Source organism: Epinephelus fuscoguttatus, linkage group LG17 (genome assembly GCF_011397635.1).
Source record: "Epinephelus fuscoguttatus linkage group LG17, E.fuscoguttatus.final_Chr_v1".
Taxonomy (NCBI): Eukaryota; Metazoa; Chordata; class Actinopteri; order Perciformes; family Serranidae; genus Epinephelus; species Epinephelus fuscoguttatus.
Genome location: NC_064768.1, coordinates 36,687,705 through 36,706,651, shown reverse-complemented (window position 1 = coordinate 36,706,651; position 18,947 = coordinate 36,687,705). Strand labels below are relative to the sequence as shown.

General features: G+C 43.1%; 1 protein-coding gene across 2 annotated transcripts in view; it reads right to left on the bottom strand.

Annotated features, from left to right (window-relative positions):
• Positions 1–9,755: 9,755 nt before the first annotated feature.
• Positions 9,756–18,947, bottom strand: part of trappc9 (trafficking protein particle complex subunit 9) — a 315,126-nt gene continuing 305,934 nt past the window's right edge. For both annotated transcript variants that reach the window (XM_049602007.1, XM_049602008.1), the window contains 2 exons: positions 14,012–14,235; positions 9,756–10,422 (listed from right to left, as the gene is read on the bottom strand). In XM_049602007.1, coding sequence (XP_049457964.1) covers positions 10,243–10,422; positions 14,012–14,235 — 404 coding nt within the window. In that variant the 3' untranslated portion in view covers positions 9,756–10,242. The remainder of the gene's footprint in view (positions 10,423–14,011; positions 14,236–18,947) is intronic.

Below are 18,947 nucleotides of genomic sequence, written 5' to 3'. Positions count from 1 at the left end.
GCTCCTGTGATTAAATTGCTCATGTTTCATTTTTGTGACCTTTTACTGTGATGCTGTAAATCAGAAAGTGGAATTGTAGAGGGCTCCTGGTTCGAACCCTGGGGTGCGGAGTTCGCATGTTCTCACTAGCTGTGTTTGAAACCATCCACTCACTCACTCACTCACTATTCCCTATTTCGTGTTTACTATATAGTGCACAACATGGGGAACGACTGCACGAGATTTCAGACACTAACTGAAATTTTCTGAACGTCGTTGCGTCAGTAGCTGCGCCGCATACTCCTGTGACGCAAGTGGACGTGCCGAGCATCATGTAAACAAACCGGCCGCTTTGAGGATGATCGAACTGTATGGTGGTTGTATTTTTTGTCAATAAGTTGTTGAAATGTCAGTGGTGTGGATGTTTGGTTTTGTCAGCTACGGTTGTGTGTCTGCATTGTGAGCTGTAATAGCCCACGATAGTGCACGAGCTACAAGCTACCTGGCTCGTGCGAGCTAAGTGGCTATTGTTAGCTCGTGAGCTAATGTTATCGGCTAGCATCCTATTCGTTTCTTTTCTTTTTCTGTATTAAAATAATGATTCCGGTGATTGTTTGGATGCTGCTGACCCAAGTCCTGCTCCTCAGGCAAAGACGGAGGCGAAAGCAAACGTATCTTAGGCGTTTAAGGTGCCTTTTGTTGATTGGCTGACGTCAACTGGTAATTAGCCTAAAAAAATCTAAGCTAACATGCTAGCTGATATAAGCAAACTACTGGCTTGTTGCGCCTTTCTTCTTCTCCTCTGGCAAAAGACGACCACATTGCATTGTGGTATACGGGAGTAAAATGTAGGGTACATCATTTGTTCACTCACATTTGCTGTGCATTGTGGGTATTTTATAGTCCACTATATAGTGAATGAAATTAACCGCGGAGAATTCGAACAACACTACAAAATGGCGAACACACTATATAGTGTACTATAGGGAGCGATTTCGAACACAGCTCCGGTGTCAGCGTGGGTTTCCTCCAGGTACTCCAGCTTCCTCCCACAGTTCAAACACATGCAGGTTAACTGGTGACTCTAAATTGTCCGTAGGTGTGAAGGTGAGTGTGAATGGTTGATAGTCTGGGGACCTGTCCAGAGTGAACCCCGCCTTCATTGCTGCCACTTAGTGAAGCTCTGGTTCAGGTGTTTGAGGTCAATTTTAGGTAAAAAACAAGGTTTGTCCTTTCTCAGGATTTATTGTGATAAAGGTGCACACACTGTCTGACATGGAAGGTTAGTGAACAAGGTGAAAAAAGTCTTTTTTCATTTCATGGGGACTTTAACTGGGAGGAAACTCTTCCATAAGCTGCAGTCACATTTTAGAGTTCAGGTTAGGTTTATTTCATATTTAGAAGCTCATGTGCCGCAGCAGATAGTGTAGTAATTAAGCCAGAGAGTCACAGTGGATCAGTAAACATGCAGCAGGATGAGGATTCCTGTGCGTTCCTCTGGCAGTGCTACAGGCATGAGAGTGAAAGAGCAGTGCAGGTGTCAAATCGCTCGTCTTTCTTCAGCACACACCTTAATCTCCCCGCAACCCCTATATCGCTCCAGTCCTGACTTCATTTGCATATCAAGGTTGCAGATAGAGTATATGAATGGACGTGACTTACCTCGCAGCACTGAAGGAGAGGAGAAAGGGATTTAATTGAACTCTGGCTCCTTGTGGATTCATTTGCATGAGTGTGTTCATGCAGAGTGACACACTATACTGTCTTCAGAGGCACCTCGGGGGGATTGCTTCACCACTAAATGAAAGGCTCTTGTTTGCTCTCAAACAACTCATTTTCCTCACTGTTGCAACTCTCTAATATTCAGGCAGGGAGGAAACGCACCAGCTCAGATTGATGGATGATTGTAAGGCTGATTACGATCGGAATTACAGGTGTGCTACAAGCTAATGAAGGTGGGTGGCTAATAATTCATTGTTGATTTTCTGATAAGAAACCTCATTTAAACTCCAGACAAGATGCCGAGTCTATGCTGGATGTCCTTAGCTCTGCAGAGGTCAGCTTATTGTTTGGGGTGAAGAGCCATAAAATCTGACACACACATTACAATCTACACACGTCTCATGCAAAGACTTTGCATATATTTTAAATCTGCTCAAAGGGTAATTTATAGTGGTGGAAGTGCTCAAAATCTGTACCAAAAAGTGCACTGTGCAGGTGTATTTATCTTCAAAGACTGTCCTCTGCCTCTATTTTCATATTTTCTTCTTATTTTCCATGTTCAGGATGATTATAGGTGTGGACGTCCACAATACTCAGGTGAGGTCGGGGCTTCATAAAAAAAGGTAGGCTACTGACAAAGTGCTAAGCTGCATCCTTTAGTTGCAGTACCACAGCTGGCCACTGGGACAAAGTTCTGTTAATAGTGTGGTGCAGAAATGAGTCCTTAAACCCAGTAATGAGTTGGCATTTTATCACTCCCAGTTCCCTCATCTCAAAGTCAGTTTTTTGAGTTGGTTTTTGTTTAAATGTCCGAAATAAGGACTGTGGTTAATACACGCTTAAAGGGATAGTGCACCCAAAAATGAAACTTCAGCCATTGTTTGTTTTTCCAAACAACTTTTTATGTCGGGGCTTCAGGACACTTGGATCACTACGGACGAGCAGTATGGAGATATTTTGTGGTTTCAATTATGTGTTTTTGGACGTTTGAATCTGGGGCGCCGTCAGCCTCCATTAGGTGGAGTTGTGTTGCTACCTCCTCTCCCCTTGGATCTCTGCAAGTGATGTGAGGACTCTAAAACTTCACCTGAGCCTCCCTCGGCATATGGGTGAGTAGGTAATGGCTGAGTTTTCATTTTTGGGTGCACTATCTCTTTAAGAGACTTTCACATATTATTCTACGGCATAAATAACGTTCCTCTTCTGAGAAATCATCATCCCTGAAGCCTTCTATACTTCCATGCATTTACGTTACCATGCAGCAACACATTCTCACTCCGACCTTGTCACACATCAACATTCGGTCATGGACTGTGACGTGCAAGGTACCCTGGGTGTGTTGATTGTTGACGTTCTAGGACGCTGCGTCAAGTTCAGCCTGTTACATGCATTGTCTTTTTTCAAAATACACTTCTGTTTTCACATTTGTCGTTTACATACAGTCAAAATCAACACACTACATTGGTACAACACCACAAACTGACTTCTTTTTTTTCCCTTTAACAACAAAAATACGTGGCTAGATTTAGGAAAAAAGAACAGGATTTGGTTTTAGAATCTTACAGGACGTGAACACTGCTCTCTCAGGTGAAAGTTGGTATTTGTTGGACCCATCCACCACCCGTCCTGTGCGTCCCAGTCGGACTTTAATTGCTTTAACTCTCGTCCATCTCCCACAGTGTTTCCCTCTGATGCTGCCGGGCTCTGTAAAACTACAACGGCAACCAACCGCGTATCATGCTGATGTTAAAGGACGCCTTTTTTTGTTGGTTTCTGACGCAACAAGTCACTGCCCAAGCACCCGATTTTGATGACTTCGAAGTGAAACACTTTCCAGTTGCACTATGGGAAGTGTAGGATTCAGAATTTTGGGTGTCAAACCTGCATCCGTGGTCCCACCTACTTGTTGACTGTAAACTCATTATCTGCACAGTAATCAATAACTAAAGGTAAAGGTAAAGCAGTTTTTCAAAATGGAAAGAACACATTTGTGTAGATACAGTAACTAAGTGAACATACATACAGTACTTTCTCCTTCAGCCCGTCTGTTGGTGGACACAGCAAGCAGTGGGAGGAAACTGTAAACTGCGTTACAGCATTTGTGATGTTTGCAATTTTCACCCCCTATCTCTTGAAAGGCGCTATAAAAACATTGGTGAATCCCTGAAGAGAGCGCTCACTTCTTTTGCTGGAGAGGATGGTTTTGTTTTTCTACTCTGGAGTTCCATTTCTTTCCTTCCTCTGCTCAGAGACGCTTCCATGCCAGATCCCTGAATTTAATTAGACTGAATAAGGTGAATCTATGCTTCGATAAGTGAGGATACGACACTTCTAATTTCAGCCCTGCTTTGTAATTTAGGTTCATAAGATGGAGATGCTTTACTGAAGAAGAGTCAGTAAACAATATGCAGGAGATATAATTTGCATACATACAGACTGCAGTGTACTGTGTTGGCCTGTACTGACAGCAGCCCAGGGTCCACACGCTCACATCCGAATATCCACTTCTATTGTTGCACGCAGAAGTCTACCCACTCAGGGCTGCTTTTAATTTTTAGCAAATTGACACTACACCCACACTCACACACATGCACTCTATTCTTAATCAAATAAATAAATAGATAAACAAATTAATGAGAGTGGAGGGCACGACTTTGGGATTGTTTGCGTTGTATGCATAACTGATGAACTCTGCAGATTCACTGATGTATTATTCACGTGTGTAAACGAACACATTTACTACGAGCGGAAAAGCTGTCTGTCGCTCAACTTCCAATGTGACCTTCATGGGGAAACATCACTAGATAGAGTCAGGGAAAAAAACAGCTTGTCATTTCTCATGCGCTCACCAGGATCAAACATGCTTTACATATCAGCGATTCCACACATAAAACAGAGAGTTACACAAAAAGAAAAGCATCTATTCTATCACTTTACATAAATAAAACTCAGCCCTGCTGTACAGTGGTCGGGCCGTGTGGATATATCCCATCCTTCGACACACTCAAGCTCTTATTTCACACAAAGCCCCATTATAATAGTGTTTTCTCCTGATAAGCCCTCTTCCAAATACACACGATGGACTTCTCCGTCTCACACCAAGACACTTCTCAACAAGGCTAATCTTCCTTGATCATCTTATCACCCGGTTCACATTTGGTGAAGGGATGGGACAAGGCCTGCAGTGGGTTTACTGTATTAGCTGCTGCTGGGACCAGGCGTAACTTAAAAGGTTGGTGCAGTCAGTATGTTAGTGGAAGATGGATTCCCAGATGGATAATGTGTGACAGTGTCAGTAAATCAGTGGTGCTGCTGGTAGACTAGCTAAATCTATGCTCTTATATCTATTTTTTAAGTGCTGGTGGTGCTGTTTGTTGTTGCTGTCGGACGGCGGTGGCGTGCAGCAGTGAGCCACTCTTTGGGATGATGAAATCAGCTCACCAGTCTGTAACCTCTCCTCCTGCTGACTTCTAACTAGCTAGCTGCTCGCTAGCCAGGGTGAGGTTTTCAAATGTAAACAATGTCTCACTCTGAGGTCGTCAAAATCTGAGCAGACAGGCAGGAGGGTTGGTGGATGGGTCCAACAAACACAGACTTTCACCCAGGAGAGCTGTGTTCACATCCTGTAACATTATAAACCACATGTTTTTGTTGCCTAAACCCAACCACGTGCGTTGGTTGTTGAAGTTAAATAAAATTGCGGTGTTTTACCAAGGTAGTGCATTTATTTTGAAAGAACACAATGCATGTTACAGGCAGAAGTTGACACTGCGTCCCAGAAGGTCAACAACCAACCAGGATACCTGCACGTCGTGGCTGGACATGGAAAGTCCATGAGCAATCGTCGATATGTGACGAGGTCGGAGTGAGAATGTGTTGCAAAGGCAAGATAAAGAAGATGGCACCAGCTGAACTAGCATCCTGCCAGCTATTGTACAGGCCTTACAAAATAAACTAACTGACCTTCGTGCTGCATCAGTTTCAAACAGGATATCAGGAACTGTAACATCCTTTGATTCACTGAAACTTGGCGAAATTCTGGGCTGCACCATGAAACCAGGAGGCTCCATTTCTGTACGTCAGTCTGACAGAGCAGGACTCTGGTGAGAGAAGGAGAGGAGGAGTGTGCTTTTTGGCAGGGGCGTAAATATAGACAGTGCAGGCAGGGCGGTTGCATCGGGGCCCAAGAGGTGAGGGGGCCAATACAGAAAGCGGGCTCTCTCACAATGTGCAGGGCAGAAAACAGGGCCTTGTGGGTAATTCAGATTGTCACTTAAGATATATGTATGTCTGTGTTAAATTTATTTATTTTTTTCTTTACATGTTTTTTTTTTGCATGACATTAAGTAAAAAATGGTGCCATTCGTTAGGCTCTAAGCCTTTGAAAATCGTAGTTTCATCATCATAGTTTTGTTCTTTTTTTTTGTAAAACAGTCAGTAGCATTCTATAACGTGCAAAATATATGCATATTCTACATAAACTATAAATAAGCTATAAAAAACAATTATATTAAATGAATGATTCCTTATTTTCTTTGGTATTTTTGTCATACACGTATATACGTATGATTATTCCTGGGTAATATGTAGGGCCTATGTTTGTGTTATACAATATCAAGTCTAAATTTGATCACATGACAAGGCGATAGAATCGCATGGTAACTAGTTCAGGTGCATAGATAGTGAGTAGTGTGAACTATAGCCCGTTGTATCCACCTTACACCACTGCTTTATGTTGAATTGATGGTGAATAAGGACCGGTGTGTCAGTGGGAATGTGAGGTGCTGTCCTGTTCCTGCTGTGGATCACTGCGATATGGCATTCAGAGGTGGCTGCAAGGCGGCAGTGCACTGCTGCACGTTAAGGAGGAGTGACCCGCCTTATTGTGGTCAGGACGTGTGGACAATCCACAACCAGAAACCCCAGATTCCTGGCCTGGAAATCCAGACTCAAATCTAGAAAGATTTTGAGTCTGGCCCTCACCGATACACCCTTCCTACCCAAGGGGCAGCACTAACTGAGGCATATTAAATGCGCCGCATGCAATTGGATAGCACGATAGCCAATCAGAGCAAAAAACAAGGTGACACATTCATTGCACTAAGCCCCTTTTGTTTGCCAACCAGTGGGGCTAACTGATATATTATGCTTTTGTTGTATCCCGTTGGCAAAACGCCAAAAAAGGCTTCTAGGGCAGTCTTCTGTTCCTCTCTCAAGGAAAAAGATAGCTGCCTTAGCGTTTCTTCCAAAGCTAAAGTGAATGGCCGCGGTCCTTTGGCAGCTGCCATCTTGGCTCTTTACTTTTCGACTCCTACGGTGCGGCGCTGTCCTCATCATGTTACGCCTGCCTCTGTCAGATAGACTGATCTGATTGGTCCGATAGGCGATTCACCGGGCTCTGCTCATCGGGGCCAGATCCCCGTGCAAGGCAAATTCGAATTTGCTAGGGGCGGGGCATCTGCATTTCCAGGTTACCGGATTCCCAGAACTATCTGGAAACATGGTCACTTAGAACTCAATGCAGCCGATGATGTAAGTTGCAAAAGGACTACAGTGTCCAAGTTAAAGGGGCTGGTGGATCACAGCTTACTGGAGTTGTACCTTTTATAACAACTGATTGATATATTGATTTTCTGTGACCGTATTTAATGTGCTGATGTCTGAAAATGTCATAAAAAGCATAACTGAAAGTGTTTGAGGTGAACACTGTGGTGTACGGTCTCACTGGACACCAGCACGTTGTTCAGTCCCCCTTCCCTGTATAAATAAATATTAAAAAGCATTATTAGTCAGCAATGTTTTCCCCGGTAATCACTGTTTATGGATTTTGGTGTGAGTGAATGTCAGACTTGAGATTCCCAAAATGCTGAGGTGATAAAGGTCATCGCAGCAGGCAGAAAATGAAGATCAACTCAGAGCTATAATGGCTGCGGCAGACAAATGCAAAGCGTTGCAATAATGTCAAAACAAACAAAGGTTGCTTCTTTTAACATTTATTTACAACAATTATAAGTCACACATAATGATAGGCTAATCTAAGACACTCAGATTCATCAGTAATTCAGTGAGGTGGCAAAGAGGCAAGAGAGAATACAGTGCATACAGCAGTAGAAATAAATATATTTTATGTGTACATAACGGGCTGTAGATTCTGGCTAATCACATTTTCCAGTGTTGGTTCACAGCATCTCTTCTTCAGTGACTGCTCTGAGGTCCTCTGCCCTGTAACACTAATTCTTCTCATTTTCTTCCTTTCATTTGTTTCCTAATTACAAATACGAGGTAACAAAAGACTCCACTGAATGAATGGCACCGTGATTCAAAAATCAAATTGCTAAAGGTAAAAAAAGTGTGACCGCGATGCTCTGCTGCACCAGGAGGCAGATGTTTAGTTATTCTTGCAAAATAACTGGTGCTGGAAGATTAGTAAAATAGTAAATGACATAGTGCGTTTCATGACCTGGATACCATCTGTTGAGTCTAGCAGCACAAACCGGAAAAAAAGTTTACACAGTTAATTTAAGGAAATGCAAATCAAGCATCCATCTGAATGAATCACACTGCATCTCCTTTGAGGAGCAGTTCATCCTCTGGCAGAGCAGCGTTATACAGAGCTGGATGATGCGTCACAGCTAATAAGAGCTCAGAATCCATTTTGGACTGTCCGCCTTAGTTCCCTCAAAGATCAGCGTTGTCAGTGCAGTCTGCTGTTGGTCAGTGATGTGAATTCATGTGTCACTGTCAGGCCTAGTCCACACGTACTAGGGTATATTTGAAAATGTAGCATGTTTATGTGTTTTGGCCTTTCGTCCTCACTCAAACTACATTTTTCGTCACTGAAAACAGACCTTTTGTAAAACTCTATCCGGAGTAAAGAACTTCAGAAACTGTTTTCAGTGTTGACAGAAGAGTTTTGGGCTTGTAACATCAGAGTGTGCAGCGTTATCTCCTTTGTGAGGCGTCACAAATGAGCCGACATTTCGTGCAATGGCAGATGTGACTTAAACAGCGCTGGCTCCAACCCTGCTAACAGGACTTTTTACGTGTTCGTAAAAATCATTTTACTCTTCCACTATATTGAGGAAGAGAGTCAAAAAGGGAGTCACAAAGGGCCAGTTGAGGTGGTTCGGGCATCTGATCAGGATCCTCCTGGGCGCTCCCTGTTAGAGGTGTTCCAGGCACGTCCCACTGGTAGGAGGCCTCAGGACAGACCCAGAGCACGCTAGAGGGATTATATATCTCATCTGGGAACACCTTGGGGTTTCCCCAGGAGGAGCTGGAAAACGTCGCTGGGTAGAGGGGTGTCTGAGGTGCTTTGCTTTGCCTGCCACCCCTGCAACCTGGCCCCAGATAAGTGGATGAAAATGGATGGATGGATGGATATCGACAAACAGAAGCGTCAGAATGAGCTACAGAGGTCATTACTTCAGGTAGCCTTCCGGTAAAACATTGCCTAAGGAATGAATCCTAAACCCGGAATTAAGTTAGCATTTTTGCACTCCTGGTTCCCTCGTCTGGAAGTCAATGGGTTTTTGGTAAATGCTTTAAATGAGGTCGGTGGTTAGCACAAGCCTAAAAGACTTTCAAGTTTTTGTTCTACTTTAAAAAACACATCAGAAAATACTCCACCAGTAAATTTGAAGCTGTTGCACGTCTTTAAAAAAGTGGCTGCTGATAAGTCATGAGACCACAGTACGTCATCATGCCGACCACGGCTTTACAGTCTCATTTTGGTACGTATGTTAAATCATGTGACTTATGGCTACTGCATTTAGGCTTCAAAAATCATAAGTGGGGTTCACTTGTGAAGATCATTTTGCTGATCAAATCGTGTAAGTACCACAAATGTTTGTTTCTCCACAGAGCTTATTTTCTTCAGCAGGGCGATGCTAACTTCCATGTCGGCCTAAAGAAAACATCATCCCTGAAGCACGTTAATGCTTTTATTTAGGCTTCTGAATGGTCTACATCTTCTTCTTCTTCTTTGCTGGCTTTAGGGTTACAGTTATATCACTGCCTGTTGGTTTTGTGTTGCTCCTGACGGTGCTTCAGTTGTGTTTTTGCGTTTCCATTTAGATGGAGATGTTTTTTATAACAGTGTGTCTGGATGGGATTTTTTTTTTTTTAGAACAAAGGTGGACTAGGCCTTAGACTCAATGCCAAAGCACGAGGAAAATTAACTTCGTCTCCACGAGTGAGACCACTGATTGCACTCATTCTGCTGAAATGACGTGATGGAGGTCCAAGCCTTTCAGATGCATTCAGAAAGACAGAGAAGTGGGCTGTTTTTAATCAGCCCAGCCACTTGTACAGATGTCAGCTCTATCATTAGCTAGATGGTAACTAACGCACTGACCATGTGCAGGAGTGTGTGTCTGTGTGAGTTTGAGCCCTTCCACTCTGCAGTACACATGCTGTAACCTTTAACAAAATGTTATTTACATGTGATTCAATCCATAAGAATAACGTATTTACAGAGAACATCAACAACAAAACTCTCCATCTTTCATTCGGCGCTAAAATGAGGAGGCCACTGCGCCCTCAGGCCCCGGCTTGTAGCGGAGCGTCCAGGGCTCTGATGTGGACACTGGGCAGAGTGAACCAGGCTAAAGGAAGCTCTCGTCCAGCACTGTCATCCTGGAACTTGATGTTAAGGTAGAAGTCTCCAGTGTAGAGGAAGAGCAGGGCGCCCACACAGACGGAGTTTTCTTTGGGTTTAACCTGGTGGTGGCAAAGACAGACAGCAGTGAGAATCATTAGCAGCCACCTTTCAGTAGATTTATAATGAACCTGGCACAATGTCAGCCAAAAAGAAGTCAGCAGGGGAGTGGGTTTGAAGCTGACTGTGGCTTTGATGAAAAGGTACCGACAAGTGCAGCGTTTCCCCGTTCAGTTGAGAACAATTCCCAAAGTGAAGTTGTTTTGCACATTCAGGAATATGGGGAATTCATTCATGCTTTCATCTGCTTTTTTTTTTTACTATAAGCTCTTTGTTCTGGCATCAACCACGCCGCTTTTAATCGCCTCCAGCTTTTTCATTCAGGAGTGAGAATGTGTTACAGACAAAGGCTCCCGTCTGGGATCCCTTCTCCGACAACGCTGTCTTTAATCTACAGACTTCAGCCGTGACCTTTACAGTCTCGTACCTTTGTTTTTGTGGTTTTAGACAATTCTGCTAAACATGTTCTGGTACAGATATCTGAATGTTCTTCCTGCCTGCTCGACAGTCACTGGTTTCATTTCAAGTCACGGTTTACAGTGACTTGAAACATGCCTGCGTTATGTAATCCGTCAAAGCAAAAGTCATGTCTGCCTGTACTGTTCCCTGAGGTACAGTAATGTGCATGCTATAGCCTGTACCGCAATGAAACACAGCGTTATTACAATTTTGACAAAACTAAAAGCAGCCATGGTTACATAACTGAAGCGAATCATAAATCTCAGCAAGTGCACAGAGAGACAGGGAAAACAATATAAAACATGATGATATGCTTCAATGTGTACCATCTTGTTCTTTTATTTTTTTGTTATGCTTTTAGAACATGGAGCTTCAAATTCTGAGATGTGCACGGAGCATGCACAGCAATGCCACGTATATATGATTTGGTTTAAAAATGATCTTCCTCCTCCTCCTATTGCCTCTAATGGTATTTGCTAGACTCTACTGCGGATGTTGAAAAAAATATAACCAATCAGAACAGAGGAGTCTCTAACGCAGCTGTCAATCATGTCACTGCTCGTGAATTGTGATCAAACTGTCAAATACAAATCAAGATTCTGTAACTGCATTTCCATTTGTCCTCTCAGATGTTTTCAGAAACATATTTTAGTGACTGTTCAGCTGTAAAATAAGGCTGCTATCAGACATAGAGTGGTCTCCTTTGGTCTGAATCAGGGACTCATTTTGTCACAAAGTTGTATAATTGCCTAGAGTTGGTTGGTGTTCTCACGGCAGCATTTACAAGAGGACCAGATCAAATGCCTTGTGCGAGAAAGCTGCTCTTGATTGGTCAGAATTTCCATGTGGGAAAAATCCAGGAAGTAAAGCAAACGTTGAAGAAGAGTACACTTGCAAGATAAATGTGACACACATAATGTGCACATTAATAATCCTCCAGGACTGTAACATGCTCATGTTTAACCCAAACAATGTGTCATGTGACTGCAGTTGCTTCACATCCAGGTCGGAACACCTTCTCACCACAAACCAACCGCACCAGAGTTCGTTTCTCTTCAAGAAGGTCTTGAACCGGTTGTTTTGGTGCTCAAAAAAATGAACCGCACTTAGGGGACAAATGAACTTGAGTTTGACTGAAACGAACCAAACAGGGCAGGTGTGAAAGCACCCTAAGAAAGTTTGTGACCCAGCCGTTAACAGCTGAGCCGAAAACTAAGGGTGGCCCACTGGCCGGAGAAAACTCTCATTTTACAGCTAAACAGTACACTAAAATATATTTCAGTGCTGCCTATTTTGTAGTGTTTCCACAATACTGAAATTTGTAACTTTGATACAACACCTTGAAAAAATACCAATATTTGACACCATTTTTGATACCACTGGAAAAAAATTCACCTTTTTTAGATAAAGATAAATATGACAAGGCAACAACAACTTTTCTTTCCTTGGTTGGCGAGAAAGCACAGCTATTATCAGTGTAACGATACTGCGGAAAACAAATATTGAAACGGTTTCAAATATTCAGTATCAATGAATTGATATTTTTGACAACACGACTAGTTTGACAGTTTGACCACAGTGATTGACACGATTGACAGCTGTGTTAGAAACTCCTGCGGTGTGATTGGTTGTTTTCATTTACATGTAGCAATGCCATTTGTAGCATCATGAGGAAGGAAGGAGCAAATCTTTTTTTCACAGATTATCTGTCTCATGTACGACTGTGTGGATGTAGTGACAGTTTCAGCAAATATGACTGGTTTTTTTTTATAAGTTACCAACCACAGTTTAATGCACTGTTTTATTGTGGTTACATTGCGGCAAAGCTTCTCTTTAATTTCCCCCTATTAGCATGTTGATATCTGCTCATCTTATCTTCTTACTATATAATGACAAAAACTCTGTCTGTGTGTCTGCTCCACGTTTTTCTCCTCACTGACTTGGTCAATCCATGTGAAATTTGGCACAGTGGTAGAGGGTCATGGGAGGATGCCAATGAAGCAATATTACATCAATTGGCCAAAGGGGGGCGCTATAGCAACCGATTGAAACTGCAAACTTTGAATGGGCATATCTCATGCCCCGTATGTGGTAGAGACATGAAACTTTGCACAGAGATGCCTCTCCTCATGAGGAACACATTTGCCTCAAGAACCCATAACTTCCGCTTATATAGATTTTCCGCCATTTTGAATTTTTTGAAAAACACTTCAAATGGATCTCTTCCTAGGAAGTTTGAGCGATCTGTATGAAACTGGGTGAACATAATCTAGGGACCAATATCTAAAGTTCCCTCTTGGCAAAAGTTGGAAAACTTACTAAAACTGAGCTTCTATAAGGCAATGAATATTGCGGAGGGTGTGGCTCATCACATAAAGGTGTATAACATCTCAAGGGTTTCACCCATCACCACGCAACTTTGTAGGCATATGACCACACATAATCTGAGGGGACCCCTCCATTATTGAGCCCATCAAACAAAATGGGGGCGCTAGAGAGCTCATTTCTTATCTAGGCCTAACCGCCATATGGATTTTTACTAAACTTGGTAGATATGTAGAACAGGACGCCTCAAGGTGACTGGAGAAATTTAACTCTAATTGGCAACTGGGTGGCGCTATAACAACAGAAAAATGCTTCAAAATGGCTAAAATGCGACCGATCACTGTGGCTCCCCCTGTGGACCAATGTTGGTGTTGTTCTAATTTTTGGTATGACTAAGTCATGGTATCGTATGCTGCACATAATCACGGAAACTGTCCGTGTGTCATTCTGTCAGTCAGTCATTCTGTCTGTCCCACGTTTTTCTACTCACTGACGTGGTCAATCTATGTGAAACTGCACATAGGCATTGAGGATTGGCATAGGTAGAAGGTGACAAAGCTACCAATGGGTATGGACTAGTAAATGTAATAATAAGCAGATATCAACAACTATAACTCCTCTTGTGGGCGCCCACTAGTGGAGGCCGGTGTACAAACAGATAATAAATGTGAATATAGTAAAACACAGTAGTGATAATATAAAATATGTCCTCATAGGAGAAGTTATAACTGTTGCCGTATACAAAACATTTGTAAACATTTAAAACAGCACTGTGACATCAGTGTTATTACCCAAGCCACTACTGACCGTGTCGATGTAGAAGGTGTTGGAGCCGATGAAGGTGACCGCGTCCTCCAGATCGTAGTTCTGGACTCCGTTCTGGTAGTCCTGGTAGGGCACCACAGTCAGAGCCAGGGGGCCCACTGAGTTCTTGCTCAGATTGGTCAGTTTTACCTCCAGGGTCACAGCGTCACCCGCTTTACAGTCGGCAATGACATCGCAATCACATGGCTTCCCATTCACCAACACATCTGGAAACAGACAAGAAAAGGCGAGGGGATTAGAGGGCCCGGAGGGGACGCTTCTTTTGTCTCACATTCTGTACAGAACTGGGACTCTGAAGAATTTGGCAGAAGCGAGAATTAAGACCTTTCAAACCAACATTTAAATCTGGTGCGGGGCCATTCACAGGGTTCTCATCCAATCTCCATTTCATTTGTATTCATCAAAACCCGAGCCGACCATTAATGGCCTATCATAGTGCTTCTGGTGGAGGATCAATAGGCTTTGTTTGTCCTAAAATACATTTTATTGACATCAGTGGAGAGTGCTGGAGCTGTGGGTATTAAACTGAATTCCCTCCTGTTAATCTCATGCATGACTAATTTCTGTTAAGAAAGGACGAACGAGATTGTTGGAACACTCTGAACGTGCCACACACACATGCACAAAGTACATTTCCCTCTTTTCACACAGCTATACCCCCCTCTCTCTCTCTCCTGCCGTAACCAACCAAGAAACTGACTGTGTTCAATTCAATTTGGCTAATGTGTGGCCAGTCACTGCTGATGTGGCCTCTATTTGGCTAAGATGCAGAGGGAGACACGATGATTTGTTTTGAACAACGAGCTCAGTGAACTGAGCTCCAGAGCGCTCCTGGTGGGGCAGAAGAGAAGACTGACTCCAAACGTGGGGGATGAAGGGGCACCCAGAGAGATCACCCGAGTAATGACAAGAATAACGCCGGCCTACACACACAAACACACACGCACAAACCGCTTGTCATACGCTTTCTAGTGTCACGCCCGGAGCTGTGATAAACACTGTGAGTCAGAGCGGCTGAGCCTGTGTGACAGCCTGATGAAAGAGCTGAGCTGCGTTTCGGTGCCGCCGGTGTGCCGATCTGTTGCGTACAGCGAGGGGTGGGAGGAGGGTCGAGGGGGGAGTATGAAGATAGACAGACCATCCAGCAGGAAGGGTGGGGGCGAGGGTGTGTGTGGGCGACTGAGGCCGTGCTGTCACAGTCAGTGAGAGAGCCCCGGGGAGGCTGGAGCTACAGGAGGGTGACATTCAGCTCCACGTCTGTATTAAAAACACACTTCACTCAACAGAGACAAGCAGCAGCACTCACTCACTCACTCACCCAGACGCTCACAGGAGGCCTTTCGCTTTTTTTTTTTTTTAAGGAAAACATGTCTTTGTAGATTTAGAATGATCTTTTAGTTTGCTGATACTGGCCTTTATCAAGAAGCTCTTCACTACTCAAGTAAATATAGTATGAATGTAGTAAATGTTCTTCTCCTCTGTTGAAATCCTGTGCATTATTTATTATTAGGTATACACTGATATATCAGCCAGTATCAGTATTGTCTGATATTGGCCTTACTGACTGTGATCAGCACATGAGATGACCTTATGTTATTTTTTTTTTTGTGTCACATCAATTTTGTGCAGACAAAAAAAAAGCAGTTCCTGAGACCTACAGCATCCCGTCTTTACGAGGACATAAAAAATGTGTTTGGGACGAACTGACATCTTTCCCGGAATGTCTCCGGGACGAAAAGATGCAGTAAATTATCTATGAATGTGTCAGGGTCATAATTTTTTCTTGTACAACGTTACATTCACTCATCATTTGACAAAGGGGTTGCAGGGGGGCTGGAGCCTATCCCAGCTGACACTGGGCGAGAGGCAGGGTTCATCCTGGACAGGTGACCAGACTATCACAGGGCTGACACATAGAGACTAGTCTCGCTCACCAGACCTTTCTCAAGAAAAGAAAGGTCTGGCTGGGCCGACTCTCACTTTAAGATTGGAGGAAAAAAACGCCCCGGCTGCTTGTATTTTTTTCAACCAATCACAATCATTCTGGGTGGTGCCACAGCAACGGTGCGCTTGCAAAAATACTGCCGGGGGGAAACAGGTGTAACATGCCCACAAAAATATCACCTACAGGACGCGAACCATGGCAGAAAAATGGCTACATCCCCGCAAGATCAAACACCGTAAAAGTTAGTAAAGGTTAGTAAACGGTTGAAAACTGCTACACAACCAGAGGTGGTAGGGCGGGACTTCAGCGGGTGGCTCATTCCGCCCAATGAGAGGCTGATCTATGCAGCGAACTTCCGCCCACTCAGACTACATCGAGACAGACAACCATTCTCACTCACATTCACACCTATGGACAATTTAGAGTCACCAATTAACCTGCATGTCTTTGGACTGTGGGAGGAAGCTGGAGCACCTGGAGGAAACCCATGCTGACACGGGGAGGACATGCACACTCTGCAGAGAAGGGCTCCCCCACCCTGGGTTTGAACCAGGAACCCTCTTGCTGTGAGGTGACAATGTTAACCACTGAAATCTGCGTTGAAATTGGCAGGAGGAGAGCTAGTTAATGTTAGCCGTTAGCAGCCTGTGGCTGAGACGAACAGCTAACGGAGGTGGCATCACGTCCCCCAAAAACTGCACCTGGCTTTAAAGCTAATTTTCATAGTGGCCAAACAGTGGAATTACAGCTTCAGGGTGTCTCGTGATGCTACTGGGCCCAAGAACACTTTTTCTGATAGGCTCATATTGAAACAGAGACATCTGTATGTATGAAAGGCGCTATATAAATAAAGTTAGATTGATTGATTGATTGATTGATTGATTGATCTGTGAATCAGTGAATAGGTTTTTTTGGGTGTTACAACCCCCACGAAATGACTTGTATTACTATCAGAATTTGATCTATTTGGCCCAGTAGCTTGGAAAGTCTAGAAGAGCCGCCCAGTTATATAATTTTATCCTCATTCAAGTTCGCAGAGCGCTTAACTGGAAGAAGCTGGTTTGGCCGATGGAAGTCTCTAGTATGCCTGCTCTATGGGCCCGATAAGGTTTTGGCTTCAGGTGCTGCTGAATAAAAACAGTCGTGTGAAAGAAATATTTGTTGATGTCTTCACAGCAATATAAAATACATATTAGAGAGGTGATTATGATACATTATATATATATATATATAGTAAAAAGGCTTTTAAGGCACTTTTTTAAAAATATGTTTCTCACGTGAAAGGTTATATTAAAGGCTGTTTCATAAGTTTGTATTATTATTTTTTTTTGTAATGAAAATTTCTATGTTTTCCTGGCACAAAAAGGGGGAATAAATAACAACAAAACAAAATAAACAACAATAACATAAAACATTAGTATCGGTTTTAGTCCAGAATTTCACAATTGGTGCATCCTTATTTATTTTTCTACTTTTTTTTTATGAGATTATCAACCTAAATGCGTCCATTAAATTGAGTACTACAGCTGTCAGAGCAGGTCTTGTTTATGTTCTTGCAGTGTGTGTTATGTTCTTGTAGCTACTTTAATAAAGAAGATGAAATGACGCTTGCCTTTTTTGTTGTAGTTTCAACATGAATTCAGCTCCTTGTTGCTGCTGTGAAGTGCATATTTAAGTGGCATACCTCTGGTGATGGTGCATTCAGACACCCCTGCACACACACACACACACACACATATGCATCCATGCACATGCAGTATAACACAATCCTTCCACAGCCACTTGCACTGAGCCTATAGTGACACCTTAGCAAATAGTTATATTTAGTTTGTTCAAAGTCTTGTTGCTAGGAGATGTGCAAATTATAGGTAGCCTACATTGGCTCTAAAACTAGAAATAAATTCTTTCACATTGAAACGAACAAAAGAGAATGGTTAGTCTGTAATGAGCTGATGAACTCCCACACACACAAGCCTCAGTTACACACACACCCACAGCCTGCACATTTGCCACAGAGTTTCTCTACTCTCTTATCCTGGATTGTGTATCAGCACCGAGGCAATCAACTGATTTAGATAACAAACGTGTACAAACAGTGGGAAGAAACAGCGGCCAACTCTACTGAGGAAAACTGCCACTGTGTTAAAAATACATGTAATGATACTTATCATGAAAAAACAAAAGAATTTCTATTACAATCGTGGTAATTTGGCACTGATGGGATGAGATGGCAGTAGCTGATATTCAAGTTTTGGACAACTAATCCGTTACATAACCGTCACAAGAGATAAAGCAACCAAGAATGGGGACATCAAGGTTTCTGATCGGTTGTGGTTCTCTTGGGACTCTCAGCACAAACATCTTTACATCTCCACAGAGAGGACGCTAAAGGTCATGACAAAACACTTCTTTATAAATGCATCTGCTGTGTGTTTCCTGTTGGGCACAGCCAAGTGCTGTAGGGCCAGTGCACCGATGCTCTCTAGATTATACGTCACCCCTACAGTACTTCAGGTGAAGGTATGTCCAGGAATGTAGTGTCCCCAGAGGCTGAAGAGGTATCGATTACAACATATATCACTACCTGAAAAAGCAAAATCTGAAAAGACGTGCGCTTGCATCATACAGCGAAACCTTTGTTTACAATCACTGACTGGAGGAAAGTAGGCAGCAGCTCAGAACACGGACCTTTGATTGGTGGCTGTAGCGGCCTGAATTCAGCCAGAGCAATTGACCTTTTGCTAAGCCCCGCCCCTTTCTGATGGTCCTACAAGCTGTCACAGTAAGCATGGAGTCCACACTGTAACTAACTGCACTCACTGAAGACATATTATCATATTTTTACAGTCTGTGTTTGAAGGATATATCCAGGATGTCAAACTGACTCAGCAGCAACAACAGGTTAAAAAGACAAAGATAGTTAGAAGCTAAAGCCGAACTATAGGCTACAGATCACAGTGTAAAAGTGAACCA